Source organism: Chiloscyllium punctatum, chromosome 6 (genome assembly GCF_047496795.1).
Source record: "Chiloscyllium punctatum isolate Juve2018m chromosome 6, sChiPun1.3, whole genome shotgun sequence".
NCBI lineage: Eukaryota > Metazoa > Chordata > Chondrichthyes > Orectolobiformes > Hemiscylliidae > Chiloscyllium > Chiloscyllium punctatum.
This window is the reverse complement of record NC_092744.1, coordinates 28,796,011-28,813,799: the sequence shown is the minus strand read 5'-3', so window position 1 is coordinate 28,813,799 and position 17,789 is coordinate 28,796,011. Positions and strand designations below refer to the sequence as shown.

Here is a 17,789-nt window from a genome sequence, read left to right as displayed (position 1 = left end):
TGATACAGTACATAATCCTGATTATGATTCCCAATAATGTATATACCATCCTGATTACAAAATTCTTAAGGTATACGTCATCCCACATACAAATACCTCAATACTGTACACAATCATAATAGATTGTCATGATAATATGCTCCAATGACAATTGCTGAACACAATACTGTACACATTCTGGTTACTGAACCCCAATACTGTACAATGAACCTTGATCACATTGTTTTTGTGGGAATTTTCAGATGTGGCAGTCTCGCATCCCACCACTGGAATGGTCAGCTAGGAATGGACCCCGATACCCACTGCCCTGCAACCACTTCATTATTGGCATGCACAGGTGAAGAAGTTCCTGCTTTAGGGAATTTTTGCAGTCAATTTTCTTCCAATAAAGAGGATATACAATCTTCTTCACCCAGGAATTAGTCCAGTAAACTTTTGCAGTATTTCTTCCAATACAAGGTAATCCTTCCTTCGTTCAAGAGAATGAATCTGTAATAGGTATTCCAGGTGTGGTCTTATCAAAGCCCTGTAGTAAGACTTCTTCATTTCTCTACTCCAATTCCCTAATAATAATTTTTTACCTAATTACTTGATTGAGCTGCATGTTGACTTTCACATTTCTTATATGAGCTTACGCAAGTCTCTCCTTGCACCAACATTCATTACAAGTTTCACATTTTTCAAAAATATTGAGCTTTTCTGTTTTTAAGATCAAAGTGTATACTTTTCCACATTGAAGACCATCTGCTAATTTGCTTCTCACTTAATCTGGAGGGTTTGAGTTATAAGGAGAAGCCAGATAGGCTGAGACTTTTTCCACTGAAGGTTGAGGGGTGACCTTATGGAGGTTTATAAAATCATGAGGGGCATAGATAAGGTGAAGATCAAAGGCCTTTTCCCTGGATTGGGGGAGTTCAAAACTATGGGACATAATTTTAAGGTGAGAGGAGAAATATTTAAAATGGACATGAGGGGCAACTTTTTCACATATGGTGTTTCATATGTGGAATGAACTGCCCGAGAAGGTTGTAGATGCAAGTTACAACATTTAAAAGACATTTGGACAATTTGGACCAAAGAGTCTGGTTACGCGCTGTATGACTCTTATGACCTCTGTGCAAGCTTTGTGATCTCCCTACAGCTTACATTCCCACATAGCTCTGTGTTGCCAGCAAATTTAGATACATTACCTTTTATAAGCCATTCATCTGGATTATAAATAGCTGCTACCTGAGCACTCCACTTGTTAAAATCTGTCAACTTGAAGGAAATGCTTTAAGTCTATTCGTAGTTTCCTGTTACCAAATCCTCTATCAGTGCTAATATGTAACCCAACTCCATGAGCCGTTACTCTTATCTCATTTTATGTGGCAATTTGTCAAATGCCTTGTAGGAATTAAAATACACAGCATTCTCTGGTTCCCATTTATTCCCAAGAAAAGTCGGAAATAAATTTATCAAACACCATTTAACTTTGAGAAAATAAACTGACTACCAAATCACTTGAGTATCATCAACATGCCCTGTTAAAAGCAAATTCCAACAATTTCCTGATTCTGTTCTCACATTAACTGAGCTATCAGTCTCTGTTTCCGAGTCTTGCTGAGATACATTTACCGCTGGCTAATCGTGCAGACTTTTTCAGAAGCTGGGAAACTTTGGAAGCTCACAGCTACTGCACTTAATATCATTTCAGCTATCTCCTTTAGAACCTTGGAATGTTGGTCTTCAGGTGTTGAGAGTGGTCAGTGGTCATTCTGTTGGAAAGTATTCCAGTCAGTGGTCAGTCTCTGGGACAGTATTACAGTGAATGGACATTCTGTGAGAGTACTTCAGTCAGTAGTCACTCTGTGGAACGATAATTTGGTCAGTGATCACTCTGTAGGACAGTATTTCAATATGTGAGTCAATTGAACAGTATTTCAGTCAGTGGTCGCTCTGTAGAAAAGAATTTCAGTTGGTAGTCATTCTGTGAAACAGTATTTCAGTCAATGGTCACTCTGCAGGACAGTATCCCAATCTGTGAGTTAGTTGAAAAGTACTTTATTTAGCGGTTGCTCTTTCGAAAAGTATTTCAATTGGTAATCATTTTGTCAGACAATATTTCAGTCACTGGGTCAGTTGAACCAAATTTTGGTTAGTGGTCACTCTGTGGAAAAGTAGTCGTTTTTATGGGGGGGGGGGGGGTTCAGATTATCTGGTTCCCTCACATTCCTGACTTAATGCTTAGTCAACAGTTTTGTATTTGACTGTATTTAGCAATAAAGATCCCTAACAAAACTAGAGACAGTGGGAATCAAGGGAGAAACTGTTCACTGCTTGGTGTCATACCAGGCATACTGTCCATGGTTGTTGGAGGTTGGTCAGCTGAGCTGTGGTCATGTCCTCAGGGTCATGTCCTAGACCCAACCATTTTTGTTGTTTCATCAATGACCTTCCCTCCTTTAGATGGTCAGAATTGGGAATGTCTGCTTATGACTGCACAGTGTTCAGCATCATTCATGGTTTTTCAGATACTGAAGCAGACCAAAACCAAATGCAGCAAGAGCAAGGCAATATCCCAGCTTGGGCTGAAAGGTAGTAAGTAATATTCATGTCACACAAATGCCAGGCAATGACAATCTGCAACAAGTAGGAATCCAACCATTGCGCCTTGATATTTTATGGCATGGCTATAACTAAAACCCCCCAGAGTTTTCGCCTGAATTCATGATTAGATATATGGATACATTACATTTGTAGGTCCTACTTCTTGTCTCTCAACAAAGAAACACCCTCATGGACCGTTTCATCACTTCAACAGGCTAGGGTTGTTGAGAGGTATTTGAGATGTTGAGAGGCTAAATGGGCAGCACAGGGGCTCAGTGGTTAGCACTGCTGCCTCACAGCACCATGGACATAGGTTCAATTTCACTCTTGGAGAACTGTCTGTATGGAGTTTATACATTCTCCCCGTATTTTCATGGGTTTCTAACACGTGCTCCCACAGTCCAAAGATGTGCAAGTTAGGTGAATTGGACATGCTAAATTGCCCATAGTGTTCAGGGATGTGTAGATTAGGTGCTTATCCATGGGAAATATAGGGTTACGGGGAAGGGGTGGTGGGATGCTCTTCGGAGGGTTGGTGTGGACTTGTTGGGCCAAAGGGCCTGTTTCCACATTGTATGGATTCTATTAAAATGAGATAAAAAACACAGTTTGTGGTAATTGTCAGTCTCATAATAAAGTAGCCCCAAGAGAAAGATGAATGAAGAGAACAAGTTAAAATCTAACATAAAAGAGAACCCAAAGGTGATACAAAGAATAACTTCAAAATTTTCACTTCACTCAAGTATCATAAATGTAGTAGAGGTAGGACAGTGACAGACTTCAGGCCATTTCAATTACTTAAACAAACGCAAGAGAGGTAAAGTTGAACATGGATAAATGAAAAACAATATATTTGTGTAGGAAGAATGGAAAGTGAAATGATCTAGTTTTCGGTGGGGGGTTAGGGTATACTTGAAAAGTGAGAACTCGGGTATACAGATTGATCTTTGTAGGTACCAGGACGGATGATTTAATAAAATATCTTACAGGATCCTTGGTTTTGATCACTGAGACACAAATGGAAACTAGAAATAGCATAGGCCATTCAGCCTTTTGAGCTTGCTCTGCCATTCAACATGATCATAGTTCAAGATAAAAAAAAAACTGCAGATGCTGGAATTCAAGGTAGACAAGCAGGAAGCTGGAAGAACACAGCAAGCCAGTCAGCACCAGGAGTGTGGAAGTTGATGTTTTGGGCATAACCCTTCCTCAGAACTGGGTGTGGGTGTAGGGGGAGCTGCAGATAAAGGGTATGGCAGGGGCAGGGTGGTGAAGTAGGGATAGGTGAACACAGGTAGAGGGTTGGTCAGTGGGAGGAATGAATCTGGTAGATGGCTGGGAGGAGTGGAGTAGAAGGGGAGGGACTGGGAAACGAGTCGGGAGTAGGGAAGGGAGGTTATTTGAAATTAGAGAACTCATTGTTGAGTCCTCCAGTCTGTAGGCTGCCCCGGTGGAAGATGAGGTGTTGTTCCTCCAATTTGTGGTTTGGTTCGCTATGACAATGGAGGTGGCCAAGGATAGTCATGTCAGAAAGGGAGTGGGAAGGGAAATTGAAATGGGCGGTGACTGGGAGATCTGGTTGGCCACTGCGGGCCCGGCTGCAATGCCCGGCTAACTGTTCCCTCAATTTACGTTTGGTCTCCCCAATGTTAACAGCTGAAATGTCATTTTTAAAATATAAAACCTTAAGTTATCTCTCAAGAATATGACTTAAATGAAGTTCTGGGACTTACATATTAATGAAACCTACAACCCATTCTAAAAGATGAAATATTGACAGCAATCTTGGTTTTTTCAATGTATCGTTTCAGTTGCATGACCTGTGATCTTTTGCTATGAATTCTCTGTCTTATGATCCTGCTCCACAGCCACGTGGTGAAGGAGCAGTGCTCTGAAAGCTAGTTCTTCCAAATAAACCTGTTGTACTATAACCTGGTGTTGTGTGTTTTTTACCTTTATTTTGCACCACACTTTATCCATCTAGCCAACTGAGCTAACACAGAGTCCAAAAGGAAGGAAGTTATGCTTAGCTTTTAAAAATCACTGATTAGGCATTTCACTAAATTCAGGCACTTCAGGAAATTAGAGATGCTGCAGAGGAGATTTACTAGAATAGGATCAGGGATGAATGAGGAGAGACTGGAGAACCTGGGATTGTTCTCCTGACACCAGGACAGGTAAATGGGAAATTGAACAATGTGTTCAAAATGTTGAGGGATTTTGACAGAGTAAGTAAGAAAAAAAAACTGTTTACATCGGAATGGGGGTCAGGAAACATTGGTTTGCTGCAATTAAAGAACCAGATGTGACAATGAGTTATTGGGATCTGGAATGCATTTCTTGACAGGGAAGCAGAGGCTGATTATAAGATAACAATATAAATGTTTGCAGCAGATATTAGCCATTCACTCCTCAGATCTGCTCTAACAATCATTAAGATCATCGCTGATGTGATAATGGCCTTAACTCCACCTTTCTGTTTGCTCCTTTAGAGCCTTTCACTGTCTTGCGGAATAAAAAGGTCTCAATTCTCAACTCTGAATATATTCAATGAGCCAGCTTACACTATTTAGGAAAGAGAATTTCAAACATTAAAGAATCTCTGAGAGAGGAACTTCTTAATTTCCATCCTAAATGAGAGACCTCAGATTCTGAAATTATGCTGCCTGCTTCTAATTTCCCCCATGAGGAAAAACGTTCTTCCACCATCCACCCTGTCAAACTCCCTCAAAATCCTATGTGTTTCAACAGGAAACCACTCTTTTTGAAATTCCAATGAGTGCAGGTGTAACCCATGTTTTCCTCACAAGTAATGCCTTAATCAGCCTTGGGTACCTTTTCTGAACTGCCTTAAGTATAAATATAACCCTGCTTAAGTAAAGAGGCCAAAAGTCCAAGTAAGATCTCATAAATTCCCTGTGCATTTGGAGTAAGATTTCCCTACTTTTATACTTAACATTTTTCTAGTAGTTTCACTACCACAGATATCAAACTGACAGACTTGTAGTTTTCTAGCTTTTCCCTATCACACTTCTTGAATAATACTACCACATTAACTACTCTGCAATCCGCTAGCACGCATCCTGTGATCAGATAGGACTTAAAAAGATTAATGTCAGAATCCCTGCAATGTCCTTTGCCTCCCAAACCAGCCTGAGATACACCTCATCTGGGCCTGGCGATTTATCTACTTTCAAACTTGGTAAATAAATTAATATCTCTGCTCTCAAAATACTAATTCATCCAAGTATACCACAGACACCTCTCTGATTTCTACATCTATGCTATCCTTCTCTATAGTGAATACGGATTCAAAGTATTTATCGAAAGCCTCAGTAATGTCTTTGGTTTACATGCAGATGGCCACCATGATCCCTAATGGGCTCTTTTCTCCCCTGTTTATTCTCTTGCCCCTAATATTCTTATAAACACTTTGGATTTTTCTTAATGTTAATGAGGTATTATGTCCTTTCTTCACTTTCCTAACTTTTTTTGAAGCAATCCTCTTCACTTTCCACATTCCTCTACAACATCCGCTATTTCGTGACTTCAGGACTTGGGTTCATGTTTTGGGTCTTTGGTATCTAGAGGTCATGTTGCTTTGCTGCTGCACATTCTATGTTTATCAGCCAATGTCCAAATATTTTCAAATACATCCTACTCTTAACTCAAACCAGAATTGTCAAATCTCACAGAACATAAGCAGATCATTTAGGTTGCCAATCCTGTCATGGTTCTTCAACAGTGGTGTGGTGTGGGAGGGCATCAGTTAGCTCAGTTGGATGGGCAGCTGGTTTGCGATGTAGAGTGATGCCAACAGTACATGTTCAATTTTCATGTTGACTGAGGCTACCAAAAAGGTTCCTCCTTTTCAATCTCTCCCTTTGCCTGGGGTGTGGTGATCTTTAGGTTAAACCATGACCAGATACTGCTTTCTAATCAGAGAGTGGGGTGGGGTGATTTTACCTTTAGTATTGTTTAAATCAGCCTGGTGTCTTTGCAAAACTCTGTTGTCTTCCTCAAATACATACTCAAATATCTTTTGAGTGTTGCTATGTCATCTTATGTAACCATCCTTCTCATTCCAGATTTTAACAACCCTCTATGTTAAAAAACTTCTCCACATTTACTCTCCTTTTCCAATTATTTTCAGTTTATAACCTTTAGTTACCATTTGCTGCATCAAGATCCATTATCATTTTGAAGAGCTTCATTTCATCTGTTCCAAAGGGGAACCATCCTAGTTTCTTATAATGTCTGCAACTGAACATAGAGGCATTTCTTAGTTCAGTGAAGAAGGATTTAAACCATAGCGGGCAAAAAAAACTAAGCAGCAAGACAAGAGTAAGTAGAAAGCAAAACTAGATAGCAAAGGAAATAAGGGCCATAGCAACAAATAGGACCATCATACACAATAGATGTTAAAAGAAACCAAAACAAAAGTCTAAAGATACTGTCTGAATAATGAAACATTCACAATAAGGCAGATGAATTAACAGCATAATTACTTTTAAAAAGACATGACTGCATGGTATCCAAGGCTGAGAAATTAACTTCCAAGAGTATTTAATCTTTAGGAAGGACAGGCAAAAAGGAAAAGGAGATGGATGGTATTATTAGTGCAAAAATACAAAAGGATATTGGTACAAGAAAACCAGATGTGAGATCAGTCTGAATGGACCTAAAATGCAACAAGGGGTGAAATGTAGGAGTTGCTTGTAGCTCTCCAAACAGTAGTGGTGAGTTGTGGTATGGCATTAAACAGGAAATTAGAGATGTATGCAACAGTAATCATGGGTGATTTTAATGTAAAAAGAGACTGGGTACACCACATTGTCCATGATACTGTGATAAATTAATTCCTTGAGTTGCATACAAAATTTCTTTTAGACCAGACCTTGACAAACAAATTTAGGGGCAGGCTATTCTAGATTTGATTTTGTGCAATATGAATGGGTTAATAAATAAATCTTGCTGTGAGAAGGAAAGATAACCATAACATGAGAGAATTCTTCTTAAGGTAGAATGTGAAGTGGTCTGATCAAAAGCAGGGCCCTAAATCTAAACAAAGGAAACTATGAAGACATGAGGAGTGAGTTGGCTGTGATAGGTTGAGTAATGTCATTTAAGGGCTTAACCATGGTTAATATTTAAGGAACAATGCATGCATTGCAGCAGTTATATACTGCTTTGGTAAAATAACACTATAAGCAAAATGGCCTAACCATAGTTACCGAAAGAAGTTAATAATCGTAATAGTTTCAAACTGGCGTCATTAAAAGTTGATACTACATCAGTCACTGAAAGCAAGCATGCAGCTGCAACAAACAGGGAAGGCAGGTGCTATATTGGCCTTTGTTGCAAGAAGGTTTGAATACACGAGTAAGGATGTGTTACTGCAGCAAATCAGGGCCTTGATGAAACCACACCTGATGGATATTGCACAGTGATCTCCTTAGCTCAGAAAATACGCCTTGTCAGAGAGGGAGTGCTGCAAAGTTTCATCAGACTGATTCCTGGGATGGCAATTTTGATTATGTTCAGTGGGCCTATATTCAGTGGAATTTATTAAGAATGAGAGAAGATCTCAGTAAAACATATAAAATTCTGACAGGTGTGGACAGCGGGAGAAAGCCACTTGGTCCATGTTTCTAGGTGATACCTCTCATTCCTGAAATATCTTGTCTTCTGCAAGTCCAATGCCAGAATTGGACATAATATTATTGGTGGGTCTAACTAGGCATTTTCAGAGTTTCAGTAAGTTCAGTACCTCTACTTACAAAGACAAGTAACCATAACTTCACTTAATCACCTTGTCCTGTCACATTCAATATATTGTGAACTTCAATCATAAGGCAACTGGATCCAGTCCATAAAACTCACACATTGCCAAGACACATTCCATAGTAAAATCACACAGAGCCCAGTCAAAAATCCATGTAAATCACACAAAGCTCAGGCCCAGTCTATATATGTCACATACAGCCTAGATCCAGTCTCTGTAAATCACACAGTCCAAATCTAATCCATAAAGTTCATTCAGAGCCCAGCCAAAGTTCATATGAATCACTTTTAGCTCAGATCCAGCCCCTATCAATCCCAGAGAACTCAGAACCAGTCTGTTTTTATCATATCGAACCTAGATCGAGCCCCTTTAAATCAGACAGAACCCCGACCCAGTGTATATAGTTCACACAGAGCCATATCAAAGCAGATATAAATTACACAGAGCCCAAATGCAGTCCATATATATCACACAAAACACAAACCCAGTCCACATTAATGTAGCAGATTCCTTCTTTGCAAAAGAAATATTTGATATTTCTGAGGGTGCAGTTCATGTACATTCTGCATTAGTCTGAGGAATTGTTCATTTTGTCTGCCAGCCACCTTCCATACTTGGAAATCTTGGTGTAAACTCCATATACTCGTTTACTGCCACATTTCTCAGGCCCACCCCAAGATACCAGTCCTTGAGCAACCCAGCTCTGTGTGACTGAGTCATATGTAATGAATGCCCCTCCACTATCACCTAAACATGTGTCCTTGCCACCTTCATAAAAGCCAGCGCAGAACATATTATCTGTCACATTGTAGCTGTCAGAACGTGACTCATAGCTGCTTTTACACTCAGCCTGGAGCGTGACTGGAAGCTTCACATATTGTAAGATATTTGACAGTGTTGCATGGTCACCTTCAGTGGCGTCATCCATGGTCAGGTTCGGGTTGGTAATGCCCCAGCCAGCCACTAATCCCAGAGTATTTGGCTGTGGTTCTTCCACCTCCTGAAGACTGGGGAGACATAATGGCATCACAAAGACATTCATAGTGACTTTGTCCTTCATCTTCACTAAAGCAATGTCATTATTGTAAGTTCTGGGATCAAATGCTTTGTGAAGAATGATTTTTTCAACAGTTCTCTTCACAGCAGCTTCCATCTGCCGAACATCATGCAGCCCCAGGTAGATAGTGACATATTCACTTGGAACAAAGGTGATGGTGTCCCATCTCTGCGAGCGTAATACATGAGCTGCAGTCAATACCCAGGTGCTGGAGAGCAAAGCTCCACTGCCAAACCACTTGTCCTTTGGGACTCGGCTCATGTCCTCCACCACCATCAATAACTGCCAGGGGAAGAGACCTGGGAGTGCAGTCCGCCCTCCGATAATCCGCTTGTTGAGTGGTGGCAGGGATCGAGCTGGCCTTCCACAGACTATCATTAACAAATAAAGAAAACACAACAGTAAATGCAGTTAAATAATCGTGCAAATAGGGGAGATAAAAGTTCATTTTTGTGAAATTGTCAGATGCAGATTACAGTCCAGTGTTTTATGGTTTGCAACAAAAATAACTTCCTTTCATGCATAAATTCTCAGCAAGCAAAGTGTTTAACCATGGCTAACAAAAAAAAGCCTGTATTATATCGAAGGAAGAGGCATATAAAATTGAGAAGGACAAGTGTTAAAGCTGAAGATAGGGAGCATTTTGGAATGTTATGAACGATGACCAAGAGAAAGATTAAGAAAGCAAAAGTAGAATATGAGAGTAAATTAATGAATGATGTAAAAATGGACTGTAAAGGTATGTAAAAAGGAAGAATTAACAAAAACAAATTCGAATATATTACAACCAGAATCAGAAGTTTATGATGGGGAATAAGGAAATGGCAAAAAAAAACCTAAAGTAACAATTTGTATTTATCCTCATGGAGCAAAATATTAAAAACTTCCCAGAAATAATGGAGATTCTTGAGACTAGTATAAAATAGGAACTGCAAGATATTATAGTTAGCAAAGAAGTAATACAAGATAAATTACTGGGAACTAATGAAAATAAATCTTCTGAACCTGATGATCTACATCCCACAGTGTTAAAGAGGTGGCTGTGGAGATAATGGATGCATTGATGGTCATCTTACAAAATTTTGTACACTTTATGTAAAGACCATGTCATTTTACTTTGTGTGTTTTTCTAAAGAAAACTATGGGCTGAAATAAGAAAGAACTGTTTTAAAACTAATGCATGATAGGATGGGTACTGCTTTTTAAAGCAAGTAACCTGACATGCATGGCAAGCACTGTGAACAACAGAGAGAACAAGCAATAATTGAAGTTTGAGTTGCAGACTTGAGCACAGGGTTGTACAGATACAGCTTTCGCAGGCAACAAGAAGTTCAGTATTCTATAGACTAGTCCCAAGTTGTTAATGACAGAGACCTTCTTGCTGACTGACTGACTGGTTCTCAGGTAACTGAACAGTTTGAAGCTTGGAATAAGTTGCAGAGAGAGAGAAATGTTCTGTTCGTCATCATCTTGTGAGTGGTCTCTCTGTTCTGTGCAGTTAAAACTTACCGTAAATGTGAAGAAAACCAGTTTACATTTCCTGCAACTGTTGTTGTAAGTAATAAATTTTAAATGAAGTCAGAGTGAATTGACCACTTTGTGCATTCGAAGCACTTGGAGTAAGAAGTAATACATGATAAATTACTGGGGACCAATGAGAATAAATTAGGGATCAGAACCTGGTAACAAAGATTACAGAATTGCCTTTCTCGTTTTTTTTTGCCCTGTCTGTAATCTATTTTGATGTGTCCATAATCTACTTTGGTGTGGTTAATATTTTAATGACTACTTTTAAACTATAACTATAGTAATTTATTACTACTTGTAATAAATAGTAATTCAAATTCTTGCAAAGTACAGAAATCTGGTCCGTGCTTTCCATCAAACAAGGTTTGAACATCAGGCACATTGGGGAACTTTGACTATTTTGAAATAACTTCAACTTTTGCGATGACTCCAGGAATAGCAGGACTTGATTTCTAGTGCATTACCTGAGTATTTGGAATATAAACAACAGATTAAATTATGGTAATTGTAAGTCCACCTACTTAAGAAAGGAGGAAGAGAGAAAATCAGGAACGACAAACCTGTTGACATAGCATCAGTTGCAGTGAATGTAGAATATGAAGCAAACAGGATACTTTGAAAATAATGGTAGGACTGGGCAGGGTCAACATGGATTTATGAAAGGGAAATCATTTTTGACAAACCTGATATAAATATTTGAGGATGTAATTGAAGAATAAATAATGGAGAGCCAGTAGATTTTTTGTTTTTCATTTGTTCAGGTGATGTGGGTGTTATTTATTGGCTAGTTCAGGATTTATTGCCCAACTATAAACTATGGTCCTCAAGACAGTGTTCCCTCTAATTTTCTTACTGCCTCTTAGACCTCTGAGGCCCATGCATGACAGTGACTTGTATATCTGTAAATCAGTGCCGTGATTGGTGTCGATACCAATCACCCTGTGCGGAGCATCAGAGCAGCTGTTGTGCATGCAGCCAAGCAGCTAAGAGGGAATGTTGCCTGGAGAGGTATGAAATATTACTTTGGCAGGAAGAACAGAGGAGCTGAATATTACTTAAATTGAGAAGGACTGCAGAATAATTCAGATAGGAGACTTTGGGGGTTCCATGTGAAGTCAAACAGCAGTTAATAGGAAGTCATATAGATTATTGGTCTTTGTTTCAAAGGGAATAGAATATAAAAAAGAATGAAACCATATTAAAACTACACAAGGCATTGGTTAAAATATACCTTGGATATGTGAAAGGTTTTGGGCCCCTCATCTGAGAAAAGATATACTGACATTGAAGGCAGTGTAGAGAGAGTTCACTAGCTTGATCCAGATCAGGAGTGACTGTCTTATGATGAGAAGTTGAGAAGGTTGGACCTGCACCCACTGGAGTATTGAAGAATGAGAGGTGACTTTATTGAGATATACAGGATTCTTAGGTGGCTTGATCAGGTAGCTACGGAAAGTGTAATTCCCCTTATAGGAGAGTGTTTTGCAATATGAGGTGCTATTGCTGTTGGGAAGGCTTTAAATTAACCTGGCAAAGTTTGGGGACCAAGACAGAATAGTAGAGCAGAATATCAGGTTCACACAATACTTACGAGATGCATTGGGCACCAGCAGTGAATACAGTAAGTAAATTGATGAAGTCAGAGTATGGAAGAAAGGAATGAAGCCCAAAATCAGAGTTCCACGTCCAAGTATATGAATGCATTAAATATTAGAAATATGATTGGGAGTTATAGGCACAAATTGCCCAAGGGAAGTATGACCTGGTGATACTTGGCTCAAGGAAGGGCAAGACTGGCTGTTAAATATACATGGGTGCAAGGTGTTCAGAAAAAAATAGAGAAGGAAAGAACTGATGGAGGATGGCAATATTGTTTAGGGAGAACCTTGTTGTGCTACAGGAAGAGGATGTTTCAGAGACTCCAAGGACAGCATCAATTTGGCCAGAGCTCAGGAACAAGCAACTGTTAGTCTCAGGATGCTTTTGAGGTCTGTAGACAGCCAATTTGTGGTAAGGATGTAACAAATCTTATGTAGTAATTGCAGACTATAGCACAGAAAAATGTCTTCAGCCTATTAAGTCTGCACCAGTCAAAAACAAGCATCTTACTATTCTCATCTCATTTTCTAGTACCTATCCCATATCCATGTATGCCTTGGCACTTCAAGAGTATCTAAGTACTTCTTAAGTGTTATAACATTTTCTGTCTCTAATACCCTTACAGGCTGTGAGTTCCAGATTCCCACACCCTCTGGGTAAAACCACTTTTCCTCACATCTTTTTTAACCCTCCAATCTGAATTTCCTTTTTGTCCTCTCCAGTGCAATTTACAACTCAGATAGTACAAGAGACAAGAGAGACTGTTCTCCTTGGTGAAAGGATTGAGAATCAGATGACATTGATTTACAGTAATTGGTGAAAGAAGCAATGGTGAAGAAGCTCTTTCTAACGCAGTGAATAGTTCGGGTCTGGAATGCACTGCCTAATACCTGGCAGAAGCAGGTTCAACTGGGACATACGAAAGTGAATTAGATGGTTATTTGAAAAGGGAGAAAGTGCACTGTTGCTAGGAGCAGGTGAGAGAATGTGACTGGGTGAGATGATCATTCTGAGAACCAGCACAGACGTGATGAACTGAGTGGCCTCTTTCTGCATATGTAACAATTCTGTGATTTATAAGGTCAACATCCTTTTACAAAAAGGATATAGTGTTTGTCCAATTTATTAGAATGCTTTGAGGATGTAATTGGTGCCAGGAAATGGAGTACTGTTGGATTTCCAAAAGGCATTTGATGTCACATAAGAGCTCCTGGAATAGGGGATGATTGTCATGTCCAAAAGAAAATTAAAGTATTATACTTTATTTTTTTGAAAGGTGACTTTACTGGTCTTTTAACAATGGCTGCTACAAATTACACAATGTACAAAATGATCAAATTTCTAGAAGCATCGGTCATTGGTTTGCAGTGAGACATAGCTAGACTCATGATGTTTGTGGAATTTCTCACCTGTTACTGTATAGAAAGGCTGCAAAACTTCACAACAAAGTCCCTCAGAAGCCTGGTCATTGTGCCCACAAAAGCCACTGAAAATGTCTAACCAGCTGCTGTCATGATTTCAATAGATTTGAGCAGGGGATCTCCTTCGTTAAAATAAACAGCTCACTAATGACCACCAACATCTGTTCATTGCCAACTAATGTGATTGAACTCATTTAGAATTCTGGAGACTTCAAACACACATTCTGAACCTTTAAAGCAGTTTGATGCCACCAGCATCAAGAAAGCAGCAGATATCAGGCTAACAGCAAGACCTGTCTGAAGGTTAGAGCCTCAATTCCTGCTTCAGAGGGATTACGAATTCAGCTGAAAATTTAATTGATCCTCTGTCCAAGAACATTACCAGCAACTATTATCTCAACTTGTTACCTTCCCACAACTTTGAAGTAACTCTACAGATTCCAACTCCATCATTTGGATTCTGATCTTTAATGATTTTTAATGATATCTTCTGTGATATTTAGTTTTAACATTTCGCTGCATGATTTTCCTTTTACTGTAATATTCGTCTGTATGTGTGGTGTGCATGTAATTATATAAGACCAGTCTGGAATCAGAAATAAATGATACTATAGGTTTAAACCTAAGACAGTCTGGCATTTACGTTTTTAAAATTGCTTTCATACCAACAGGAAACACACTTCATTCTTTTCAAAATGAAAGCCTTCTGTTTTGGAGTGAAAGTGAGGGAAAATAAAGGGGCTGTGTGTTTGGCTCTGCTGTTTATAACAGTGAGAGGCTCAGCCTATCTGTCTATTTCTGCTGTCTGTAAGAGTGAGAAAGCAGTTCTTAGAATCTTTGAAATATGGAAAATAGGAGCATGACTAGGCCATTTGGCCCTTTGTGCCTGCTCCATCAATCAATATAATCTTGGCTGACCATCCAACTCAGCAGCGTTTCTGCTTTCTCCACATACCCTTTGATCTCTTTAGCTTTAAGAATTACAGTGTAGCCAACACATTCTTGGAAACATTCAATGTTTTTGCCTGTGATATTGATATGATCTTGTCACACACACACACACACCAAGAACCATTTCAAAAGCCAACCTTTAAATCAACATTTAGATCTTCAGTCTTACCTGGCTGACAGGAAGGGAGATCTGTGCCCAGCTCATCATTGACCCAAAACCCATTCTCCATACAGGTGTACGTAGCTGGTAAAGTACAGTGATTCCATTTGTCAGTGAGAAGATTGAAAATGATGTGAAAACAGGATGTACAGGAATACTGTTCTGATTTAAGTGGCAAGAAATCTCTAAAACACACCAGACAATTTATTCAATCATATTTTGTCATTATACCACCCAGTCTATTTACACTCTGCTCTCACTTCCTGCATCCTTTATTATCCCACCCAATCTAATCCCACTCTATCTCACATTGTCTGCCTCTTATAAAATGCCATCCAGTCTAATCGCATTGTCCTTGCATCGGTATATGGTATCAAATGTTACGCAATGTTATTCTACTCTTCCTTCACTTTCCGCACCCTTTAATAACCCGAGTCTAATTCTATTCTCCACTCACTGTCTGGACTCTTTAATATCATATGCAGGCTAATCTCACTCTTCCATCACTCTTCTCACACTTTAGTATCAGTCTAACACACTCTCACCTCATTGCCCACACCTCAACTAGTCTAATTCCATTTTCCATTTGCTCCCTGCATCCTTCAACATCCGCCACTCCCCCCTCCCCAAGTCCAATCCCACACTGCAAGATGAGTTATGTAAAGAACCCAGTGATGCAGACAGAATGTGTTTCTGTTTGTAATATTTCCTGGTATAATAGAGAACTCAGTTTGAATACTTATGGGTTTGAGAGAGGTTGTCAATTGTACAAACCTCTGCCTGCAGTGTGGATTGATGTGTCCTACTTTTTCCAATAAGCAATCAATATTTTATTCATTTGAGTGAAAACTGATCCACTTACTGTTCAATTCTGTCTCCATCCGGTAATATAAGGCATGGCATGAATATTCAATGTGACTCCCAAACAGTGTTAGATTGTCTGTGGTGTGGAAAGTAATGAATCCGTCCTCTAGTGGTCGGGGTGCCCCACAATCGATAACTGAAAATATAGAAGACTACATTCTTGGCACTTACAAAAACTTAGAGAATGGCAATCTCTCCTCATAGCTAATACCTTCCAAATCAGGCAACACCCTTGTAAACCATTTCTGCCTCTCCAAAGTCTCCTTCTGGTAGTGTGGCTATATTCCAAATTCACCTGCACCTCCACACACATCATTTATTGCATCCGCTGCACCCAATGTAGCCTCCTCTATATTGGGGAGACAGGCCGCCTACTTGCGGAACGTTTCAGAGAATACCTCTGGGACACCCGGACCAACCAACCCAACCACCCCGTGGCTCAACACTTCAACTCCCCCTCCCACTCCACCAAGGACATGCAGGTACTTGGACTCCTCCATCGCCAGACCATAGCAACATGACGGTTGGAGGAAGAACGCCTCATCTTCCGCCTAGGAACCCTCCAACCACAAGGGATGAATGCAGATTTCTCCAGTTTCCTCATTTCCCCTCTCCCCACCTTGTCTCAGTCAAATCCCTCAAACTCAGCACCGCCTTCCTAACCTGCAATCTTCTTCCTGACCTCTCCGCCTCCACCCCCACTCCGGCCTATCACCCTCACCTTGACCTCCTTCCACCTATCGTATTTCCAACGCCCCTCCCCCAAGTCCCTCCTCCCTACCTTTTATCTTAGCCTGGTGGACACACTCTCCTCATTCCTGAAGAAGGGCTCATGCCCGAAACGTCGATTCTCCTGCTCCTTGGATGCTGCCTGACCTGCTGCGCTTTTCCAGCAACACATTTTCAGCTATATTCCAAATGTCGGCTTAACTAAATTTGGGTATGGACTTCTTCACTATTCACAATTCCTCAGCATCTGAGGAATTGTGAATAGTGCTGAACTTTGTGGAAACATGAGTCAACATCCTCATTTGACCTTATGATGGAAGTAAGGTCATTGATGAAGCAACTGAAAATGGTTCGGATTTTGTGGAGGAACTTGTGCATTGATGTCCTGGTTGAACATGAAAGGGTAACTGATGCTGTTTCATATCTGTACATCTCTGTTTCAAGATGTTTACATTAATTCTGTATGATTATATCTTACCCTTGCATGTAGGAATACTGCTACTCCATGTTCCAGATTTCTGGCATTCAATCTGATAAGCTTCCACCTCGTCACCACCCTGAAAACCACCAAACACGATGTTAAAAATGTCAACAAGAACAACTTATCAACACTACATTGTTTAATTCAATATTCTGGAGAATAGGCAGGCAGCATCTGTTTGTGAAAAGAAAGATAAAGTTGCATTTATATATCACGTTGTACAACCTCCGGAAATCTAAATGCATTTTATGGCCAATGATGTAGTTATGCAGTATATTTACTGTTAAAATATTTGTGACATGGCAGTCAATTTGCACTCAGCAAAATCTCACTAAGGCCAATGAAATAGTGACCACTTTATCTGTTCTTCCTGTGATGATGATAATTGATGGATAAATATTAGCCAAGACACAGGAAAGAACTTTCATTTGTTGTTTGAAGTGATATTCTAGATTCTGTTACATCCACATGTGGGATCAGAAGGAGTCTTTACTTACATACATATAAATCAGGTATATGAGAAGGTTATTCATCCCCTTGAGTCTTCTCCGGCATTGAATAAAATCATGGCTGACGTGATTGTATCCTCAAATCCACATTCCTCCCGACCTGGTAACCTTTCACCC

At 39.8% G+C, this 17,789-nt stretch overlaps 1 protein-coding gene across 5 annotated transcripts in view; it reads right to left on the bottom strand.

Annotated features, from left to right (window-relative positions):
• masp1 (MBL associated serine protease 1) overlaps positions 1 to 17,789 on the bottom strand; it is a 126,566-nt gene that overhangs the window by 35,020 nt on the left and 73,757 nt on the right. For all 5 annotated transcript variants that reach the window (XR_011960872.1, XR_011960873.1, XM_072572204.1 and 2 more), the window contains exons 8-11: positions 17,161 to 17,239; positions 15,952 to 16,089; positions 15,099 to 15,173; positions 9,284 to 9,802 (exon numbers count right to left, since the gene is read on the bottom strand). Coding sequence is in view for 3 of the 5 variants with exons in the window: in XM_072572204.1 (XP_072428305.1) it covers positions 9,284 to 9,802; positions 15,099 to 15,173; positions 15,952 to 16,089; positions 17,161 to 17,239 (811 nt within the window). In the remaining 2 variants the exon portion in view is untranslated. The remainder of the gene's footprint in view (positions 1 to 9,283; positions 9,803 to 15,098; positions 15,174 to 15,951; positions 16,090 to 17,160; positions 17,240 to 17,789) is intronic.